Consider the following 23,001-nt stretch of genomic DNA (forward strand, 5'->3'; position numbering starts at 1 on the left):
CTTCCTCTCTTCTGGCCCTGAGCCACACCTGGCAAAGATCAGGAACTGAAGCTAAGGGCGAGCGGGGAAAAGGAGGAAAGGTATGAAGAGACCAGAGACCACACCTTTCCCAAAAGCCCTAGGTGGGCTGGGGGCTGGGGAACAGGGGTGAGTCCTTCACTGAATGACTACTGAAGTAGCAATTAATATACTGGAGAAAACATTCAAATTTTGGAACTGAGATTGTGTTTCATGACCTAAAGCAGGTACTGGCAAACTTACTCTGTAACCAGAGAGGAAATATTTTAGGCTTTTCAGGCTGCACAGGGTCTACTGCGACTACCCAACTCTGCTGTTGTGAAAAAACAGTAGACAATACGTAAGCACATGGGCAGGACTGTGTCTCCCGAAACTTGACTTACAACAGACAGCCCGGCTGTAGTTGGCAAACATCTGACTTAAAGTGACTATCAATTACCTGAGAGTGATTAAATAAGTCATGAGAGGGAGACGAACCCTGAGAGACTATGGACTCCGGGAAACAAACTGAGGGGAGGCGGGTGGGGGAATGGGGTAGCGGGTGATGGATATTAAGGAGGGTGTGTGTTATGATAAGCACTGGGCTGGGCGTTATACACAACTAATGAATCATGGAACACTACATCAAAAACTGATGACGTACTTACTATACAGTGGCTATGAACATAAAAAATAAAAATAAAAAAATAAACAAGTCATGAGATGGCCAAGTTTTGCAAGAAGCAGGGAAATCTCAGCCAAAAGAATAGTTTAAAAAAATCGATTATATTAAGGTTATAGTTTACATACAGCAAAATGTACCAAGGGTACAGTTTGATGAGTTTTGACAAACATATCTACGTAACCACCACCACAATCACTATTTACTACATTTCCATTATCCCCCAAAGTTCTCCCATGCTCCTTTGCAGTAAATACCCCCAACTTCTGCCCCCAGGCAGCCACTGATCTCGTTTTTGTCACTACAAATTAGTATTGCTTTTTCTAGAATTTCTTCTAAATGGAATTATATATATACACACCCACTCACACACTCTTTGGTGTCTGACCTCTTTCACTGTTATGTTTTAGTGATTCAGCCATATGATTATCTGTATCGATATTGTTCCATTTTATTGCTGAATAATACTTGTTAGAGTGATACCAAAATCCATTTATCGATTCCCCTGTGGATGGAAACTTAGACTGTCTTTGGTTTGGGGCTATTATAAATAAAGCTGCTATGAGCATTCATGTACAAGCTTTGAGAAGGATGGCACTAAAAAAATGGGGCTTCAAAAAGGAAAGCCATCTTCTGGGCACACAGACGTACTAATATTAATGCATGTCATATATACCATTCTACATGAAAATTAGTAAAGCATTAAAGGAGGCTAAATGTTGGGGCGCCTGGGTGGCACAGCGGTTAAGCGCCTGCCTTCGGCTCAGGGCGTGATCCCAGCGTTACGGGATCGAGCCCCACATCAGGCTCCTCTGCTATGAGCCTGCTTCTTCCTCTCCCACTCCCCCTGCTTGTGTTCCCTCTCTCGCTGGCTGTCTCTATCTCTGTCAAATAAATAAATAAAATCTTTAAAAAAATAATAAAAAATAAAAAAAAAATAAAGGAGGCTAAATGTCAAACTATACTTACTTCTTTCTTAAGTTCATTGAGACTGTGACTGATTTTCAAAACAGTGAGTTCTAGTTCTTCAGCAATACTTTTTGTTTTATTGCTTTGCTGAAAATTAAAAAAAATATATATAGTGTTACATCATCTTTTTAATCTGGTAATTCCAATTTTACTTAAACTACAAATTATAATAAATGTTTAATATCATTCTGTGAGTTATTTAAAAAGTAGATTTTAAAAATTCACCTATTTATGGTTAAAATGGAAAATAGAATTTTAACTATCTAGTTATATTTTCCCATTCTAACTATAAAAAGATGAATTTTTAAAATCTCATTTCTTTAATAAATTTATCATGTCTACAATGAATCTATTTTATCTTCTGCCCAGAATGTTCATCTCTTTGCTCTTAATGTAGTTAAAAATTAAAATCCTATTTACCTCAAGTCTCTACATAAATGTCTCTTTCTCAGAAAGACCTTTTCAGATCACACAATCTAACTTACGCCCTCTTCTTACCCATTCCAATCTTTCTCTAAGTAATCATTCTAGTTTACAATTACGTATTTACTTTTTAAATATTTTTGTTTAAAGTCGATCTTCTCCACTAGGCCTTGGTAAGCTCCATGAAGGCTGAGATCCCATTTCTTTTGCTCACCAATGAATACACAATACCTGGCACAGCAAATGGAAGAGAGTAGGTACTCCGTTCTTTGAATGGATAAATCAAAGTCAAATGTCAATATCTTCAAGAAGTCTTCTTGATTCGTCTCCCTAAATATAAATTCGCCCTCCTTCAAATCCCCGCAACACATGGTCTGTACCTCTGGCAGGACATTTACAAAGCTTTCTGTACTTATTTTACCCCTTCCCACACTTTTCTCCATTGCAAAATTCTTGCAGGCAAAGATTTTATCTTATTCGTCTTGAGATTTCCAGTGCCTGGCATATAAAAGGCGCTCAGCAACAACTGCTGAAAAAAATGAATGAATGAACAATATCTCCGGCGTGCAGACTCAGAGATCTGAGCACCTGTGAAATATGGGAAAGGTGCTAACTGCAAACTTAAGTGTGGACAGACTCGGATTTCCAACACAGAGAGCATTTCCTCACAGAAGCTCTTTATGTTGACTGTTGGTTTTAAAAATTTAATGCTGAAGCAATCTATACTTCAGATTAGATATCACATAGATATGTCAAAGTAGTCACAAAATATTGCTTTTAGCTCTGACACTCTACTTTAGGTTAATTCCAGTTAATATGAGCATTTGCACTGTCATGATGCAAAAGAATAGGAGAGAAATCTTGATTTATATCTACTCTTCATTCATAAACCAATCTCTTTACAAGAAAGTCAACTGCTACTTCACGCACTATTCTCAGCCACATTCGCCCCTCTTCATCTTTACTGCCAAAGCTTCTGTTCATAGCTCTCAGATTTGTTCCATCTATGCTGTACATTGTAAATCACATTAAATACTTTTTTTGACATACCTTGGGTCTAAGAAATAAATAAATAGTGTAGGGGCCAGAGTCTCAAGCCTCTACCTTCTGATTTTGTAACCACTCTCTACAAGAGTCTGGCTACACACTTTCTGTGTTGTCCCACTCTGTCCATCTTTTTTTTTTTTTTAATTTATTTTAAAAAAATTTTAAGTAAACTCTACACCACATATGGGGCTCGAACTCATGACCCCAAGATCAAGAGTTGGATACTCTACCATAAGCCAGCCAGGTGCCCCCAGCTCTGTCCATCTTTACCCTTCTGCCCCACATAACCCCCCAGGCTGTATGTGCACCAGCAGTCTGCCTCTGAATGGCTGCTCACAATCTTAGACCAGGAATCAGTGCACGGGTAAAAAATCTTTTACCTGCTTGCTGGATCCACCCTGGCCTTCACTGCGTCTAGACTTTAGTAAGTCATCTAAGTTGTCATGTTGTGTCTGTAAGGGCGCCTGGGTGGCTTAGTTGGTTAAGTGTTTGACTCTTGATTCCCTCTCAGGTCATGATCTCAGGGTTGTGAGATCAAGCCCCACCTCAGGCTCCACGCCCAGATTTTCTCTCTCCCTCTCCCTCCCCTCCTCCCTTCCTTCTTTCTCTCTTTCTCTAAAAAAATAATAATAAAATAAATTGGTGTATCCGCTCAGCACATGTGAATGGCTCCGGCAGTAAGATTCAGGTGACAAGAACCTCTAGTAGGGGTCAGCTCCTTGGCTCTTCACTCTGAAGAAGCATTTTGGGGAGGAATTTCCCAGAAGTGAGTTTGGTGGACGAGTGGGGATTATGGGATGAACTCATGATAATGATGGTGGTACAGAGTCTAGGCTTGCCAGGATGGGAAACTGAGAAACAACAGGCCTAGAAATGTCAAGTACTGTGAGCGCTGGATGGGAAGGAGGCTTTGGGCCAAGAAGGAGGGAGAAAAGGGATGAGATATCCTTGTCCCATTCCAGACCACATTCATACTCCTGATGATTATGTTAGCTTCCGCAATTCTCAGAGCTTTAGGAAAAAGCTATTTGGGGGGATTTACTTTGACGAGAAAAACTTCTTACACTTTGAATCCACACAGAAAGTAACTGCTGCAGTTCCAGTCTCGCCTGGGTTGACAGTTCCAAGATGCGTTCCCTGTGCTCATGGCTGGTGTAGGCAGAATCAGTAAAGTCCTCGGTGCGCTCCAAGATGACTTCCAGAGTCACAGAAAGATTCTCTTTTGACTGAAAATAAAGATTCTCCCGAAGAGCTTCAATATTCATCTGAGAACGGAAAGGATATCCATCCGCATGAGTCAATATTCCCACCTAAACAAATGGGCTGCAATTTCTAACAGTGCCCAGAGACACACTAGCAATTTCTTTCCCTATCTGAGGGCTCCAGGGAAATACCACCTCTAGTGAGGACTCTTTTCTCCAGGACACACAGCTTAAGAGCCCCCAGCGGCCATGCAGAGATTCACTGCAATAGCTGTTAATACAACAGTCCTATGAAATCAGTAAATCCTAAGACAGAAAAGCATCATCACGTAGCAACCGGCAGGAAAATGAACCAGCCCGCAGGTAGAGAATGTGCATCTGAGAAAATGCTGAGGCGAAGTCCTGAAAGACGCTCCACCCAAATATGAACCTGTGCTGAGCCCAGGGGGACAGGGTGTGGAGGGTGTGGGTATGGGAAGGGCTGGGAAAGGCACCAATTGTTCCTTCCTTAATTCAGCAAAACTCTCCTAGTCACCTACTTGGTCTCCCCACATTTTGTCTTATGTCCCCGACAGCACCTCCCTGACCAAAACCTTCTCTACCATCCTCTATCATCTTTCTGTATCATCTTTCTGAAATGGAAAGCTTCTGATATTGCCACCTCCCTCTAATTGACTCCTCACTACCTATAAAATTAAGCTCAAATTTCTATTGCATAACACAAAATCCTCTAGGGTCTTGATTTTATAGATCTTTCTGACAGTCTGTCTCACCACCCCCCCAAGTTTCCAAACAACCTGTCACTTGAGCCATCCTGTGCTCAGAGTTCCCCAGCTGTGTGATGGACAGGTATTCACTAGTGCGTCTTTCTCTGTCAGCTGTCTAGGTGACACTATGCCACTTCAGCTGGCTCTAACCTCTCACCTGAGCAGGGTCACAGAAACAACCTGGGCCAAGAGGCGATCCAAGGTGATCTGAGGTGATCCAGGCGACTGTGCTCACACTGAATGTGCTGATAAGAATAGCTTACATTTGTTTAGCACTTTAAAGTCCTTTCACAGACAGTTTCAAGTTAATCCTTACATCTGACCCATTTTCACAGGACCCATGAAAATACTAAGATTTGGAAAGGTCAAGAGGCCACAGTGGGTCTTGCTTCCCCTCCTCCTCTTTGCCCAAGGTGTCTCCAGTAACCACCCTATTCTAGCTAGAAGGCATTTTATTTTTAAGCTAGGAAAGAACATGGATAAGAGTGAGGTATGGAATTGACAAGGAGTATCTGAGAATTTAGAATTTAAACATTACAACATAAAAATCAGTCATGTGGACCACACACCATTTATGTAAGGTTTTTGATTCTCCCCTTTGAAAGAACACAAACATGCTTTTAAACAGCAACTGAGTAGTTTTTTCAGAAGTCATTCATTTATATGGTTTCATAAGATTTGTCCACATATTCACAGTACCAAGCACAGTAAAATATCCAGTTTCCGTCTACAGATTATCTCTTCACCAGTAAAAATGGTAAGATGCCAAAAAGATACCCATTGACGGAGAGACGGAGTCTACTCATAATAACTCTGCCCTCCAGAATGCCTGATGGTGAAGGGTCAGCAGCCAGAGCAGCCGGCAGCGGCCACGGGCACGGCACTGCCCCGAGTTACCCTGGAACCCAAGTGTAGCACCAAGAAGCAAAAGACTTGGCTCTAGTCCTGTTTGTTTCCCTAATTATCCTTTAACCCTTGAGAAGACATCTCCCCCTCAGCCTTTATAAAAAGAGGGGATTAGAAAAATAATCTCTAAGATCCCTTAGGCAATAAAAACTCTAAAACAATGACTGGTCTTTGTAGCTTCTTTCCCCTCAGAGAGAGATTTAGGGCAGGACCGGCAGCATACAAGCAAACCCACAGGCATAAACTGAAAGGTCGTGGACTTTGGATTAGTGTGTCCTGGTTCTAAAGGGGGGGGGGGGGTTCCACCACTTTCTAGCTTTCCTCCTCAAAAACATAATGATAACAGTACCCACCTAAAGGGAAGTTAGTTTAAATTAGATAATATTCATGAAGACAACCGGCCCCTAAAAATAACTGTTCTTTCCATGACTTTCTTTCACCCCATGTTCCTACCTAAGTAGGAATTAAAAAGATGGAAGGAATGCCACCTCGTTGCAGCCCTTAGCCTATTAGATAACTTCCAAGGGCCCTAGTCTTCCCAGCTGTTAAATGAGGTGTTGGACTAGATGATTTGCTAGGGCCCTCCTCAATCAGACCCCGCTCTGACCCAGAGGGCAGCTTCAACAGCTCTCTGACCTCCCATGAGAAGTTCTGCCTGAAAACGGGGGGGATTCAGAGTCAGACTGCTTGGTTTCTAATCCTAACTCTGGCACTTCCTCACTAGCAAATCACTTAATCTCTATTTCTCAGTCTCCTCAACAGTACAGTAGCAATAGTTCTTATAGGATTTTACATGTACCTACATTTAAAGCATTCAGAACAGGGTTGGCACAGAGTAAATGCTCAACAATACATGTTAGCATGTATTAGTGTTCATTCTAGATTGTAATTAACATGAATATTATTATTACTAAAGTCTCAAAGTATCCACCCTAGAGCTCGGGGAAAAGTAGGGATTCCAGCAGAAACAATTTGTCTGTCATCAGCCACGGATAGCACAGCACTGCTCAAAAGACTGGGCAGGGAACACCTTTCTGAACGGAGGACAGGAGGCTTCCGCTGAACCGTGCAGCAACACAGGGCCAGGGTAGCTACCATAATCCCAGACCAACGTCCTCCATACAAACGACACTAAACTAAATGTTACTGAATATTAAGTTTTTACAGAGTAGCACTGTCTTACAGAAAAATATCCGCTTTTGGGAAGCATCTATCCTAAAATATTATACCAAAACATGGATACTACGTCTGAAGATGTTCCTCTGCTACGGAAAGGAAAAAAATATATATATTCTCTCTATTCTTACCTTGAATTCTTTAATTCCAGTAAAAATACTGACAGATGAAATGTCAGTCTCTCCACTTGGTTTGCAGTCAGTCACGATTTCAATCACCTTATCTAATGCCACTTTCATTCGGTCAAATACTCCCTCTTTGTTTTTATGGGCTGATTCGCAGTTGGGATGCCTGAGACATGTCTTCAAAACAATTGAAAATTTTTATTTCAATAAAAATACCATACCATAATACACAAAATCTTACAGAGAACATGTCATGCTAATAAAAATGGTTCTTTACCAAAATCTCCTGGGTCCCTGGCTCACTCAGCTGCTTCTCCTCACTAAAAGTGGAAGCAGGATGAGTAAAAAGCGATAGCAAGGTTAAGTGAAAAAGGCAGAGTGCAAAACTGTATCTTTATACTTCAATAAGTTCACTTAAAATTTGGGGGGAAAAAACTATCTTCATCATGATTAAAACTATTTTAAAATGTTGCCTTCCATGTGCAAAAACTAAAAAAGAATGAGGACACATGAACACATGTTCTATGACAGTGGATATATCTTTGACTTTTTAAAAATGATGTGATGTGAATGCAAGCTGCTCAAAGGGCCTCAGTGTGAACACAGCCCTGCAGGCGAGCTCCGGGGCGCTGTTTATGTGGCTTCGCTAACCCAGCCTAGAGTAAATACTGCGAGCAGAAAAGGCAATTCTCAATAAACTGCTCATGAGCTGTTGACTAGTTTATTCTTGAGTTGTACTGACTTGCTGGCCAGCTGCTGTGTGGAATCACCAGCGCTCAACAGACAATTTTGTTAAAAGTAGAATAAGGAATTAGAAGTATGAATTTACAGAATAAACAAATGAAAGGCTGGATTAATACTCCACTGTTACTTAACAGATTCTAACTTGCCTCGTTTTTTCGAGAGTACATGTGTTGGCTCCCCGACGAGATTGGCAAACCCTGCAGGCAGTGACCGTGTGTGACAGGCCCCGACTCACGGCACCTCACACACCATCTTCTGCTCAGCTGCTCCCGCAGCGCTGACTGGCAGACTAACTGCGGTCTGGAACTGGGGAAGGAAGTTAGCCTTCTTGCTAAAGGATAACTGAGATTTGACCGCTGTAGCCTATGTTCCAATTTATCATGTTAGTCTTTTTAAAAATGTAAAACATATAAATTAGTTGCATTTAAGCAGGTAAAACAAAAGCGTCCCTACCTTCGAGGCTGTGAGAAGCATCATTGTACATTTTTCAAGGACTGCCCTGGCTGCTGCCATTTTTGCCTTTTTCTTCTCATCTTTCAGATCCTAAAAATGAAATAAAACCACTGAGAAGTCTAGGATCCTGTAAACAATTTCTTGAAAAATTATTTATGCAACAAGACTCAATCAATTAAGTAACAGTGTTTAAAAAGTGACAAAGTGAAAAAAAAAAACAGGATAAAGTTTTATAAAATGTCACTGCTTTGATCTAAATACATCAACACAGGGGCGCCTGGGTGGCTCAGTCCGTGAAGCGTCTGCCTTTGACTGAGGTCATGGTCCCAGGGTCATAGGATCAAGTCCCACATCGGGCTCTCTGCTCAGCAGGGAGCCTGCTTCTCTATCTCCCTCTCTGTGCATTCACTCTCTCTCTCTCTCTCAAATAAATAAATAAAATCTTTTATAAATAAATAAATCAACACAATGTGTGGAAAGAAACAGGTGCCGTTATTGAGGGCAGCAGAGCCAGGGACTGAGAAGGAGCAGGGGGATGCCTCGCTGCTCGCACGCTGGTGGTCTGCACACCTGACATCCTCGTGCCCACGTGGATACACCTCACTCCTGACCGGAAACAACCATCCTATGCTTTACTCCGTTAAGAGTGACCTATTTATCAAGCATTTTTGGGCTATTATTTCCTTCCACTTAGATACTTAGATGTCTACTCTTTCAGAGACCATGTCCGGTTAAACTTAACCAATATGCTGCTCTGAAATATTCTTAAGATGTTTCTCGGGTCTATCATTTTCTCCAACTAGATTATGAGGTCTGGGGCAGGCACCATGCTTTGAATTTTTTTCTTTTAGTTGCTCTTCATAGAGCCCTTGATAGAATATGTGCTATTACAGAAAGTACCTAAATATTGTGATCAAATCTAGAACCCAATACTCTCATAATAATTTGATGATGGCCATCTAAATCAGAGGTCAGCAGCCATTTTCAACAAAAAGCCAGATAAATTTTTCAGGCTTTCTGGGTCAGTGTCTGAAACAACTACTTAACTCTGCCATTGCAGTGTGAAAGCCACGCTGAGACAATCCATAAACAAACTAGCATGGCTGTGGCCCAACAAAACTTTACTTATGGACACTGAAATTTGAATCACACAAAATTTTCACCTGTCACATTAGTCAGTCTTTCCATTTGTGAGTTGTACGCCATACACGACATCATCTCTTGTATGGTGATAACAAATGAGTGAAAAAGATGCCATCTCAATCTGTTAGAGGGCTAGTCCACAGGACAAAGAGAGGCCTCCATAAAACCCAGATGGTCCAAGAAGCACTAGGTGAACCATACAAACCAGCCTGTCACTTTCCAGGCCAATACCCATCTTTCAACTCCAGCTACAGCCAGGAAAGTTCATGGCCAACACGAAAATGATAGCCTATGGGACTATACCAAAACACCTCAAGGGGTCCCTTATTATATACCTAACCTGCTGACAAGATGAACTCATGCATGAATACCCCAACAAAGAAAAGTCAACTCTAGATATAATATGGTCTTCTATCACCCTAAATTTAGGGGCTTATAGTCTAAACTGAGGAACAAGACCCATAAAGAACTAATATCACAGTGTAGGTTAAAAACTACAGGCTCCAGGAGCGCCTGGGTAGCGCAGTCGTTAAGCATCTGCCTTCGGCTCAGGGCGTGATCCCGGCGTTCCAGGATCGAGTCCCACATCGGGCTCCTCCGCTGGGAGCCTGCTTCTTCCTATCCCACTCCCCCTGCTGTGTTCCCTCTCTCGCTGGCTGTCTGTCACATAAATAAATAAAATCTTTAAAAAAAAAAACAAAAAAAATACAGGCTCCAAAATCACATATAATGAAGTTCAACCTGCTAGATGAGTGACCTTGGGAAAGTTTATTATCCTCTCAGGTTCCATCTCCTCAGGTGTGAAACAGTAGTAACAATACCCGCCTTATAGGAATGTTTTCAAAATTAATGAGATCATGTATATTAAGTACCTAACACACAGCTAATGCAGATGAGTAATGGCTTGACTTAATACTACTGATTCTAATGGAGAAAACTGACAGAAATAGGTAATAACAGAATAATACATAACAAGTTACAAAACAGATATACAATAAAATACTAACAGATTATATATGATGACTCAATTTATTTGCCTGAGCCCTGGTAGAAGAGGTATTTTCCTAAAAAAGCAAGTATTAGATCTGAGCCCTGAAGGCAAATATGACCTTTTCCTAGTCTGTGTGGTGAGAACATATTTAACTATCACATGTATGCAAAAAAAAAAGACATGTAGATTTACTTACTTTATCCTAGCTCCTTTATGAAAGGCTTTCAACACCAAGGTTATAAATTTAATAAGCAAATAAACCAAGATCATGCCTCCATCCAAATGAAAAAGTATGCATGTATTTGAAAATGTTTCAATGCGGTAAACACATACGTTTTGTCTATCTCCAGTTAGATGTGCAAACTCCACCATTTCATTTCCAAATTGACTGAATATTTGGACAAACTCTTGAAAGCTATTCACTTTCTCTAGTCTTTCCATAGTTGCAAGAACCTGCAAAACAGAGAATATTTGATTGTCAGGTGTAGAGATGAAAGAGACTGAGATGTCAAGGCTGAATAGAGAGGACAAAGGAGAAACTCTGAATTCTAGGCGAGAGCTGAGGAGTCGTCGTCACAGGGGAAGACAGGGAAGGAGGAGCCCAGAGAAGCAGAAGCCCATCCAAAGGTGAGAATCATCTAGCGAATAATTTGTTTTTACGATGGGGAGACCTGAGCTTACTTGAAAATTAAAAGGAAAAAGAGTACACGAAACACCTCAATATACAGGAGAAGACATCATTTATGTAGCAAAGTCTGGAGAAGGTGAACGTGTGCAGGAAAGAGGTAATCAAATCTTCAGAGAACTAAGGAGACAGGGAGGATAGAGGTAATACACAGAAGCCTTAAGGTTCAGTGAACCAGAACTGGGGGGAACTCACTCTTCCCAAGAAAGTGGAAGGAAGGTCACCTGCACAGTGAGGAGTGGAAAGGAAGGTGTGGTGCTTCAAGAGCAGGAAAACAGTTTGGATCAGTCAGGAATTGCCTGTGTTGAATAAATTAATTGCCAAGAGCCTTTGGGCCGCCAGAGGCAAAAAAAGTGAGAAACCTATAGTAGAGCCAACAGACAATGTTAGGTGTTTTCTTGATATTAAAAGTAAATAGATGAGAAACATATTTTCATACTTTTCTCTAAAATAATAGTACTGGATTAGCTTTCGTCAGACCAAGATAGGTAAAGAAAACACAGATATCCTGTGTTTACGTTTGAAAATGAGGATATGATGGCTGTTTGGCACGTTAATCCGCCCTGGCAGCTCAGGAAGTCCAGGAGACCAGCACAGATAAGACAGATTGCTACCACTGGGCAGAAACCATCTTTCAAAGAGAGTGGGGTTTTTTCCTATCACTCCGGCACTGCCCGATATACGTCTCCAATTTCTTTTTCGCCTGAAACTCACACTCCTCAATTCACTCAACACCCATCAGGTAGTTTTGTCCTAAAACTCGGTTGAGACAATCCCTTCCCTGGCAGATTGCCCTCCTCCTTGCCTCGGGAATTATCCAGGGAAAGAAGTGACTGTCCACACCCTGGCTTCCCCGGATGATGGGGGAGCATGACCATTATCTGAGCGACTGGAAAAGTTCTAGACTGGGACAGTTTAAATTTATTCTGTCAGCTTTATGATATTCATAATCTCTAGGGATGCTGCATACAGAAATATCATAGTGTGGATAACTGCGGTTTCAGATGACTGAATTTTTTTCTTAAGCTTATAAATTATTATCCTCTGACTCTGAAAAAAAAAAGGTACTGAGGAATTTGGTATTTTTATTAATTAGGTGTCTACTACATACATTGTCACGGGTTTTGGCTTTTCTTCCAAATTTGTACACATGAAAACTTTCACAAATAAGCCTCAACAAGTAGATAACAATTTCCTGAGAAAAAATACTATTTACATGTAAATGTTTAGACTCAGCACACACATTGTTTAGGAATTATAGGTGCAGAAGAAATATCACTTTTAAAACTACAGACAACTAGAGGTATAAAAAACTGAAATTGACAAGCATTGCCAAATTACCTGTAATTAACCTAAAAAACACTTTTGAACAACCCCAAAGACACAAATATAGAAACATGAGAAAGACAAGTACCTTATTTCTTGATGTTATTATCTGCTTAATGACTACTCGGTCTGCCAGCAACAACACTTTTGTCACTGAAGAAAGAAGTAATCTTGCAGCCTTTATAACTCCTGTTTTATCTGTAAAAATTGTGATCTGGCCATCAGATTCTGGATGATTCAAGCTGCTTATATCTGTAAGTGCTGCGATTGTTTCTCCTAACAAGAAAGGCAAGGGTGAAAAGTTAATTGGGAATAAGATGCACTTCAATTAAAATCCAGACTTTTCTCTACTCTTAAAGTAGGGAATATGCTCAAGTGGGTAGACACTTGGCTCTGGAGTCTCATTTCAGGAAGAAGAAACAGCTTCTGCTTGATGAGCACAAGGATTATCGTATGAGGCTCTCTAATGACAAAATAATGGCACGTTCTTAAGAACTTTGAGAAATTTGTTGCCTTCACAAGTTCACAAAATATTTTAACTTTTCCTCCAGTGATATGGCAAACGACATGATCTAAAAAAGCCTTCTTCTACTGTAAGACCAAGTAAGAGAAATCCTAAGAGCTAATAACCAAAGAAGAACCCCAAGCAGGGAAGTAAGCAGATGCCAAGGCTCTGGCCTGGGCTGAAAGGACAGAGGGGGTCTGGGGCGGGGGTGGTTGTCACTGCCCATCTCCACAGCCTGAAGAGGTTACGGTTTTTATGAACACCCACGGAAAGAAGACAAAGCTTTGGACCCCTTGGAAGGCATCCTCCGTAAAAAGGGGGCCTAGAAAAATCATCTATAGGCAAAGGGAAATAATATGCAAGTTTATCTGTTGGGCAGCCTGGGCTCTGAGTGGGAAAACAACAAAAGTATCTCTCCTGAGAACTCAAGACATAGGCTGACCCTGAGGCTTGCTGTTTGAATTTATACTTCTTATGATGCCCGGCATAAACCGTTCTACCAAATGAACGCCCAACCCTCTAGAAAAAGTCTCTTCTTCACTATCAAAATGTTGCTGTCAAAATGCTTTGATTTCTGTAATAGCAATTATCCATCAATAAAACAATACAAATATTTGTTCTCCTCAAAAATGAAGCCAGGCTGTAATTTCTTCCAAACTTTACTGCTTAACTTAACAAGATTTAAAAAATAAACTTTCCATCATCTTGCAATGTTCAAGATAATTTTTTACATCCTAAATAAACCTCAGTGCATAATGGATTGATTTCTCACAAAAACCCCTTTGTCAATATTATTATATATATCCAATAAGGTATCAGCCCATAGGCTAAGGATCTTGAGTAAAAGTACCTGAATTTTAATGGACAGGTCACAAGGTGTGACATAATGAAATCAAGATTTAGGATCAGTCTGGAGAAAGGAGAGACTCAAAGTCAGGGTACTACTCAGGCAGCATTTCAATTGCGGGTATGGAGGAGTAAGGATCTTGCAAGGCTGGTAGCTACAGGAATATAAAAAAGACGATTTGGGAGATACCAGGGAAAGAAAATGCAAAATTGGTACCTGGGCAGTGATAAGAAAAAGAGAAATGTAAACAATGGCTTCAAGGTTGTGAACCTAAATCACTTTAAAAAAAAAAAAATCAGAAGGGCACAGAAAGGAAGATGATAAATTTACTTTCAGACAACAGGAATTTGAAACAACACAGGAAAACCCCCCAAAAGACAAGCCTGTAGATATGGACTGGTTACCTATCATGACAACAGCTGAAATTCTACTAATAGAGGAAGTCTGTGGTAGCCAGCCTCCAAGATGGCTCCCAGCAATCCCAATGCTTGTGTTGTCTCCTCCTACATCATACTAGGGTTGGTATAGCAGAAGTGATGGTATGTCCCCTCTGATACAGGTTTTTAAGGACACTAAGGTAGCCATCTTGGTTGCTCCCTCTCTAAGGGAAGCCAGCTACCATGTTGTAAGCAGCCATTCCTACAAAGAGGCATAGATGAGGAGAAACTCGGGCCTCTGCCCAAAAGCCAACAAAGAAGTGAAGCCTGCCAACAACCATCAGAGAGAACTGGAAAGCAGATCCTGCAGTCCAGTCAAGCCTTCAGATAACCAGAGGCGCAGCAGACACCTTGAGTGCAACCTTGTGAGAGACACTGACCCAGACCCCACTGGCTAAGCCACTCCCTGATTTCTGACCCTCAGAAACTATGTGTGATAATAAATGTTTATGGTTTTAAGTTGCTAGGTTTGGGTTAATTTGTTACACAGCAATAGGTTACTAATACATTTTATATAGCAAAATATACAGAGAAAAAAGGTTGGAATTAAACCTTCATGAGCATAGAATGGGGCAGGAGAAAAAGTATCAGTTTGCAATAGCTTTGAGGATAAAAATGTTTCCTCTCTGCCTCTGGAAAATGTTACTTCTTCCTACAGCTCTCAACCCTCAAAGATACTACATATGAGCCTGCACATATGGCATTATGTAACTTTTCCTTTTTCTGACTAAACCCAGGCATTAAACTCCTAACTACGTGGGATGAAACATTTGGTTAGTTACACTAACATGGTCAAATTCTTCCTTAACATTATAAAATTGTTCAAACTGTAGACTGTTCAGAAATTAGCTCCCTGAAAAAGTCACAAAGCTGTCCTTTTAGCTTTGTGGTTGCCATTTTTAACTTGTATATGTAATTAGTGTTGTGTCTTAATGTGAAAACCTAAAGTCAGTCAATTACAAATATTTATTGAGCTCCCATAAAAAAAAATATGGGACTAAGTAGACAAGTAAAAATGTTGAAGGGGGGCGCCAATTGGGTGGAGTCAAACATTACAAATTTCTAGTTACTGCATCAGTTGTGGGGATCAATATATAGCTTGGCAACCAGAGTTAATACTGTATCGTGTATTTTTTAAAATATTGGATATTTTAAGAGAGTAAATCTTAAAAGTTCTCATTACACACACAAAATTTTTAACTATGTATGGTGACAGATTAACTAGACTTACTATGGTGATCATTTCACAATATAGTTGACCCTTCAATAATGTGGGTTGAATGCTGTGGGTCCACTTATATGCAGATTTTTTTCAATAAATACAGGATAGTACTGCAAATGTATTTTCTCTTCCTTATGATTTCCTTAATAACATTTTCTTTACTCTAGCTTGCTTTATTGTAAGAATACAGTATACAATACATATAAAACACAAAACATGTTATTAATCAACCATCTGTTATTGGTAAGACTTCTGGTCAACAGTAGGCTATAAGGAGATAAGTTTTTGAAGAGTCAAAAGTTATACATGGATTTTCAACCGCACAGGCATTGGTTCCTGTAACCTCTGTGTTATTCAAGGGTCAACTGTACATCCAAATATCAAATCATTGTGTTGTACACCCAAAACTAACATAACATTGCATGTCAATTATACCTCAATTTAACAAGATGTAAAAACACAATGCAAGAACTCAACAGAGGAGGGGTCCCTGGCTGGCTCAGTTGGTGGAGTATGTGACTCTTGATCTCGGGGTTGTATGTTCAAGCCCCACACTGGGTGCAGATTACTTAAAAATAAAGTCTTTAAGGAAGATAAAAAGAATTCCCCGGAGGAAAGAAAAGGAAAAAAAAAAAATTATAATGATAACTAATACTTACTGAGTACTTTCTGTGTGCCAAATGCATACATGTATTATATCAAAACACTTCTATAAATACTAACATTACCCCATTTTATTGATGAGAAAACTGAGGTTTAAAAAAGTTTAATAGCTTGCCCAATATCACACTGCTATCAAGTCAAGAGCTAGGACTGAAATCCAGGTAGTCTTGACTCCAAAGTTCTAGTTCTTTATCACTATCTTACATTATTTCCCTCAAATAAATATTAAGTTGTCCAAAGGAGAAATTGAGTACTATGGCTGAGTGGGCTAGAAACATTTCAGGAGTGATTCAAGTTAAGTCTTAAATTTGTACATGTTAAGAGAAAATAAGGCTTCCATACTACACAACTCCAGGAGGCGCCATTCTCATTCTCTTACCAGAGGGACAGAAGAGGTAGTTCTCAAGAAGGGAAAGGGGACTTTAAAAGGAGACAACAGATGGCTTCCAAGCGCCATAGTCTACAAGAGTGTGGGTCGGTGGACCACATCCTCTTTTCTCACCCTATACTGAGCACAGTGACATCCTACAAAGCCCATAAGGTGAGTAGGACTCAGCTTGCCCTTTCATTCAAAAACCCCTACTCTTGCTTTAATTAAGGGCTGCTATAAAAAAAAACAGTAATATGTAGAACATCTCTACATTTTCTGTTGAATTGTCCATTGCATTATGTAATGTCTGTTGAATAAGCGCCCACACAATAATTTAGTGCCAGGAAAGAAGTTGCTCTCCACTTGACAAGCTGGTTTGTTTCCTTTTAACAAACAATGAGAATTATATAACCCTTTCTTTCCCACATTTGTGCCTTGCCTTCCAGGAAGTACAAAGATAAATTTCATGCTTAATTAGAGTAACAATGTTGGCCAAAGTTTCCAGGATATTTATTTTCATCTCCCATTGTAATGGATTTATTAAACATGTATCTTTTATTGTAAGTTATTTCAAATCTCTTTAAAATGTAGGTAAAATATAAATTATGAATAGAATAAGGCCATCCTTCCTTCCCCACTTAAAATCTATTCGCTAGCACAGTGAATGGCTACAAACTCAAGAGTCAACTCAGAAACCTCCCTGCCTCTAACCAATAACGAAGTCCTATCTATTTAAACACCTTAATGAATATTTCACATACTCTCCCTGTTCTTTATTATCCCTAAGGCATTGCCTTGGCTTAGCCTGGTTTATTGTAAAAGCTTCCATATTAATCTCCCTGCCTTTATCCTCAACTCTAATCAACCCTCATTTGTTTATTTCTTCCATCCTACCAGAAAGATTTCTCTCTCTTTTTTTTTAAGATTTTATTTATTTATTTGCCAGAGAGAGTGAGCACAAGCAGGGGAAGCCACAGGCAGAAGCAGGCAGAGGGAGAAGCAGGCTCCCCACTGAGCAGGGAGACTGACATGGGGCTCCATCCCAGGACCCTGGGACCATGACCTGAGCCGAAGGCAGACGCTTAACTGACTGAGCCACCCAGGCGCCCCCTACCAGAAAGATTTCTAACACAAAACTATGTTTCTTATCTGGCTGAAAATTCCCCAATCTGTCATCTATAGAGTAATACCTGAAGTCATTCACATAATACACAGGACCACATATGATCTGGTTGGTCCCTCCGTATTCACTTGGCCTTATCTCACTTAGGATGAGCCTCCAAACACACCGGCTCCTCTCTCAGGGTTGCCCATCTCAGTAAATGGCACCACCATTTCCCTAGCTGTTCATACTCCAAACCTTGGAGTTACCCATGACTCCTCTTTCCGTCATACCCCACATCCAAACTATCAGCAAATTGTATTAGCTTTACCTTGATAATACAACCAAATGCAACCAATCTTCACCACCTCAAATGCGACAACCTGATCTAAGTTGTCATCATTCATTAACTTAACCTCAGCAACAACCTTCTAATTGGTCTCTGATTTCACCCTCAGGCCTCCTAGTATCTACTCTCCATATAGGAACCACCAGTGACCTTTTTAAAATATGAGATTATGTCACCACCCTGCATAAAACCTTCCATTAGGCCCCCTATCATATTTAGAACACAGTCCAAAGCTCCTGCCCTTCTAGAAGCTCATACCTGTTCTCAGTCTTCTCCTTGCCAGAAATGCCATTCTTCCAGATATTCTTTCATATAGCTGAGACCCTCATTGGAGCAGACTCTGCTCCAATGTTACTTCCTTAGAAGGGCTTCCTGACCCCCTACCTCAAAAGCTTTCAACCGGGGGGGGGAGCATTTTGACCCCCTGAAGGACATTTGGCAATGTCTGGAAACATTTTTGGTGTCACAGGGGGGAAGAGGGGGAATCTAATGGCATCTAATAGGTAGAAGCTAGGAATTCTGGTAAGCACTTTATAATGCACAGGACAGCCCCCACCCCCAACAAAGAATTATCAACAAGTAATTATCCAACCCAACATGTCAAAAGCATCGAAATTGGGAAAACTTGTCCTCTCTAAAATATACCTCCACCGATCTCCTAACCCTTACTCTGCTTTAGTTTATGGTCTCCCTCACTAGAATGCAAGCTCCATGAGGGCAGACATCTGACTGATGTGTACACAGCTATATCCCTATGGCCTAGAAGAAAGCCTGGCAGATAACCAGCACTCAGTAAATCTTTATTGAAAGAATAAATGGATAAATTACACTTCAACAAAGGTGAACTATTTATATCCATCAAAACACCCCAGGTTCTCTCAGGCTTTTGTGCCACCAGCTATAGAGAAATGTGGGACATCACAAAATTTGAAGTCGTTAAGATTTGTCTGCTTTGAGTATAGGAACATGCTAATTTTTTAAAAGATTTTTTAAAGTATTTTCTATACCTAACGTGGGGCTCAAACTTACAACCCTGAACATGCTAATTTTTATTTCCATTTTCTACATGGTGGAATTATGCTAATGTGCTCCTGGAGGGCAGAGTCCATGCCTCACATTCTCCTGTATCTCCAGCATTTCAATGGTTAATGGCAAGAATGGAAGACACTACCCTACCCAATGAAAGAATTCAATGTGTCAGATTTAGGATTTGAGCCAAGAGAAGTTCAATATTCCTGGAAGCTAATCCAGGCCTTTAATGTCCTAGGAATCTAATCACAGGGCTAAGGCACAGTACACACCTTTACTCAAAATAAGACCATAATTTGTCATCATATTCAAAGCAATAAAACTGGTATAAATAGGCTTTAATATCAATATCACATACCTGCTTGTTTAGCTTCAATGCAGGCAATATTTATTTCTTCTTTCAAATCCCAGTTTTCATTGGCTATAGCTTCCCCTACTTTAACAAATCTTCCAACTGCCAAGTTAACGGCTTGTCCTACACGCTGAATTGCTTGCAGAGTTTTATCAGACTTTTTGGTATTATCTTTATGATTAATAAGCGTGGTGATCTAAAAATAAAAGACGAAAGCAACCTGATTAAAATTTATCTCATTATCTTTTAAAGCTATATCACAGAGGCCAAGAAAATGAAGCCCAGCATACTAGACAAGGCCCAGCATACAGCAACAGTCTTTGGCTTAACAGACTAAATTCACAGCTTTGATGCTTCAACCCAGAGACAACCAGCAAAAGAATCCTGCATCCGTCCTCAGGTCAACGTTTCCATTAATAACAACTCCAAGTTTACCTGATCACAGTTATCTGGCACATATAGTTCCAGAAGCCCTCCAGATATTTCAACAAATTTAAAGACAGGAGAAAAGTAGGAACAGAGGAATCATTACATTAAAAAAAACACACACACACAGAAAACCAAAGCACTTCTTAGTTCTTACTGCATCCTAGAGATCTCGTTTCCTTTAATGTGGCTTGAGCTGGTGTGAGAGTAGAGACAGCACCTTGCTCCCCTTGCATTCCGCTCCATTGCCCAGCACACGGTACAGGTTGTACAAAATGGTATGCGTGCCCTACATGCTTACTGAATTAGCCAGACACTTTAGAATGACCATTATAATCTACATGTTATACTTCTCTAAGTGTTGTTGTAGAACCAAAGTAAATTAAATACCAAGGATTTGAACACTTAATTCCAGACCCTGAAATAAAATACAAAAGGTGACAAGTTAAGCTTGTTGAAACAAATATAAATCTTCAAAATGTCCTATAGGACTAGTACATGAACTATACGGACATATAAAAATATTTAAAGAATGTTACATGAAAAATATGAATCCTATATAGTACATGTCCACTGAATGTAACTGTGAAATGATTTATAGGAGTGCATTCACAAAGACAAGAACAGAGAATTAAGAAGAGGAAGGGAATGGTTCTTTGTGCAACTACTATGTAGCACTTTATATGTTGTAGTATTAATAATTTAGAATCAGGAAGGCCTGGGTTTGAGACTCGGCTCTGCCATTACTAGCTAAATGACCCAAGGAAATTTACTTCATCTCTCCAAATTTCCTCACCTATATTATTTTTTAAATTTTGAATATTTCCTAGATGCCAGGTCCTGAAGATGTATCTCTGAACAAGACTAACACAACCCTATTCAGTTTACAGTCTACCAGGATAACAATAATTCAATCATATAAAATATATTTGTTGCACACCTATCGTATGCCAAATGAAATTTTAGGCAATGATGAAAAAGCAATGTACAAGAAAGAAAGGCCCAAACCCTCATTCAAGTAGGAGAGAGAGGAGACACAATAATCATACAAATAGGCAAAAAAATAAAATAATAAAATAAAATAATGTAAATGCTATGCAAAATATTAAAATAGGATAATGTGATAGAAAGTATTTGTGTAGCTACCACAGGTTAGTTGATCTTGCTTCTATGAGGAAATGCTACTTAAGCTAAGATCTAAATGATATAAAGTAGCCAAGCTGGCAAACATCAGGAGACAAAGCATTCTAGAAGATATAGTTGTTAAGAGAGAGAGAGAAAGGGAGAGAGAAAAAAAGAGGGATAGGGAGAGAGAGTGGGAGAAGGGGAGAAGGGGAGAGAGAGAAGGGGAGCTGGTCCTGTTCAAGGAATGAGGTAACGCCAGAAGTGGTCAAAGATCAGGGGCAAGAGGACAAGTGTAAAACCAACATCCAGCAGGTGGGCAGGGATCCGTCATGAAAGGTTGTGAATTGGAGTAAAGAATTTGTATTTTATTCTAAGTGTGACAGGAAGCCACTGAAGGGTTTTTAAGCAGGAAAGTGGTATAATCTCTGTAGTGATTTTTTTAAAAGAATTATTTATTTATTTGAGAGAGGGAGAGAGAGGGAGTGGGGGAAGGAGCAGAGGGAGAGGGACAAGTAGACTCTGCACTGAGTGCAGAGCCCATCATGGGGCTCAATCTCACGACCCTGAGATCGTGACCTGAGCCAAAACCAAGAGTCCAACGCTTAATCGACTGAGCCATCCAGGCACCCCTGCAGTTATTTTTAAATGTGCCCACAAGTTGTTCAATATTTCTTCTTTTAAGAGGTAGAGCCTCATTTTTCTCCCCTTAAGTATGAACTGAACTTAGTGACTCACTTCTAATGAATAAAGTGGAAGCAATGGCATACTTCTGAGAATAGGTCATAAAACACATTGTAAACTTCCATCTCCCCCAACTCCTCAATCTCAGATCAATCACTGTGGGAGAGAACCAGCTACCACATCTTGCAGGACACTCAAGCAACTCTATGGAGAGACCCACAGGGGAAGAAACTAAGGCCTCTGGCCAAAAGATAGGGAAGAACTGAAGCCTCCTGCCTACAACAAGAACAGTGAACATGGGAACAAATTCTCCAGCCTCAGTCAAGCCTTCAGATTACTGTGGGTCCAGCCAACATCCTGATCTCAATCTCATAAAGACCTTAATCCAGAACTACCAGGTAAGCCATCCCAGAATTCTTGACCCAAAGAAACTATGAGATGATAAATGTTTGTTGTTTTAAGGCATTAAATTTGGGGTAATTTGCTATGTATCAATAGGTAACTAATACATGTTTTAGTCTCTAGAACTGGGGCAATGCTGTAACAAAACCTAAAATGTGGGAGTGGCTTTGACATCAGGCCTTGGAAGCTGAATGGACTTTGAGGAGTTAGTAAAAGCTAGAGAGTGCTGAATAAACTTTGTAGAAGCATGGTGTCCATTGAGAAGCTTTGGGTGAAGGCTTAAAGGAAAGTGAGAAAAATACTACTGGAACTAGGGAAAAGAGGATCTTTGTTATCTAGTGGCAGAAAATCACCCCCAGGAATGTGTAAATTAGAGAATATACCTAATGAACTGGGTGATCTAACTAAGATTTCAAGACAGATTTTGAAGATACCAATTGGTTTCTTCCTTAAAATGTAAAACATAAGAGGTGAGATGGAAGCTAAAGGAAATACTGTTAAATAAAAAGAAGCCAGGCCTTGCTGGATTTGAAAATTCCTTCTTCTCCAGAAGGCAAATGCTGTTAAAATTAAGAATGGCTTCCAAGCATAAACAAAATCTAGGGCACTGTCAGGAAAGCAAAGTCTAAAGATGAAGCTAAGAGTGTGACTATAAAATCTTATGTTAAGATCTCAGAAAGATTCAAGGTGGTGCTCCAGAGATCCATTCACTTAAACAACAGGTCTCCTGAGAAGTTTTATAGGTATTGTCCTCAGGAGCCCCATCAGAAGCCCAAGTTAGAGCAGGGCTTATCATAAAGAGACTTGTGGATATGGTTTGCCTAATTGAGTGAGCACAATAAGATTCACAGGAGA

The 23,001-nt window shown here is 40.1% G+C and overlaps 1 protein-coding gene across 1 annotated transcript in view; it reads right to left on the reverse strand.

Annotated features, from left to right (window-relative positions):
* Positions 1-23,001, reverse strand: part of CTNNAL1 (catenin alpha like 1) — a 59,321-nt gene that overhangs the window by 23,869 nt on the left and 12,451 nt on the right. The window contains exons 2-8 of the mRNA XM_040631685.1: positions 19,519-19,708; positions 12,725-12,912; positions 10,959-11,078; positions 8,492-8,581; positions 7,301-7,471; positions 4,183-4,383; positions 1,649-1,735 (exon numbers count right to left, since the gene is read on the reverse strand). Coding sequence (XP_040487619.1) covers positions 1,649-1,735; positions 4,183-4,383; positions 7,301-7,471; positions 8,492-8,581; positions 10,959-11,078; positions 12,725-12,912; positions 19,519-19,708 — 1,047 coding nt within the window. The remainder of the gene's footprint in view (positions 1-1,648; positions 1,736-4,182; positions 4,384-7,300; positions 7,472-8,491; positions 8,582-10,958; positions 11,079-12,724; positions 12,913-19,518; positions 19,709-23,001) is intronic.

This window comes from Ursus maritimus, unplaced genomic scaffold (assembly GCF_017311325.1).
Source record: "Ursus maritimus isolate PB19 unplaced genomic scaffold, ASM1731132v1 scaffold_17, whole genome shotgun sequence".
NCBI lineage: Eukaryota > Metazoa > Chordata > Mammalia > Carnivora > Ursidae > Ursus > Ursus maritimus.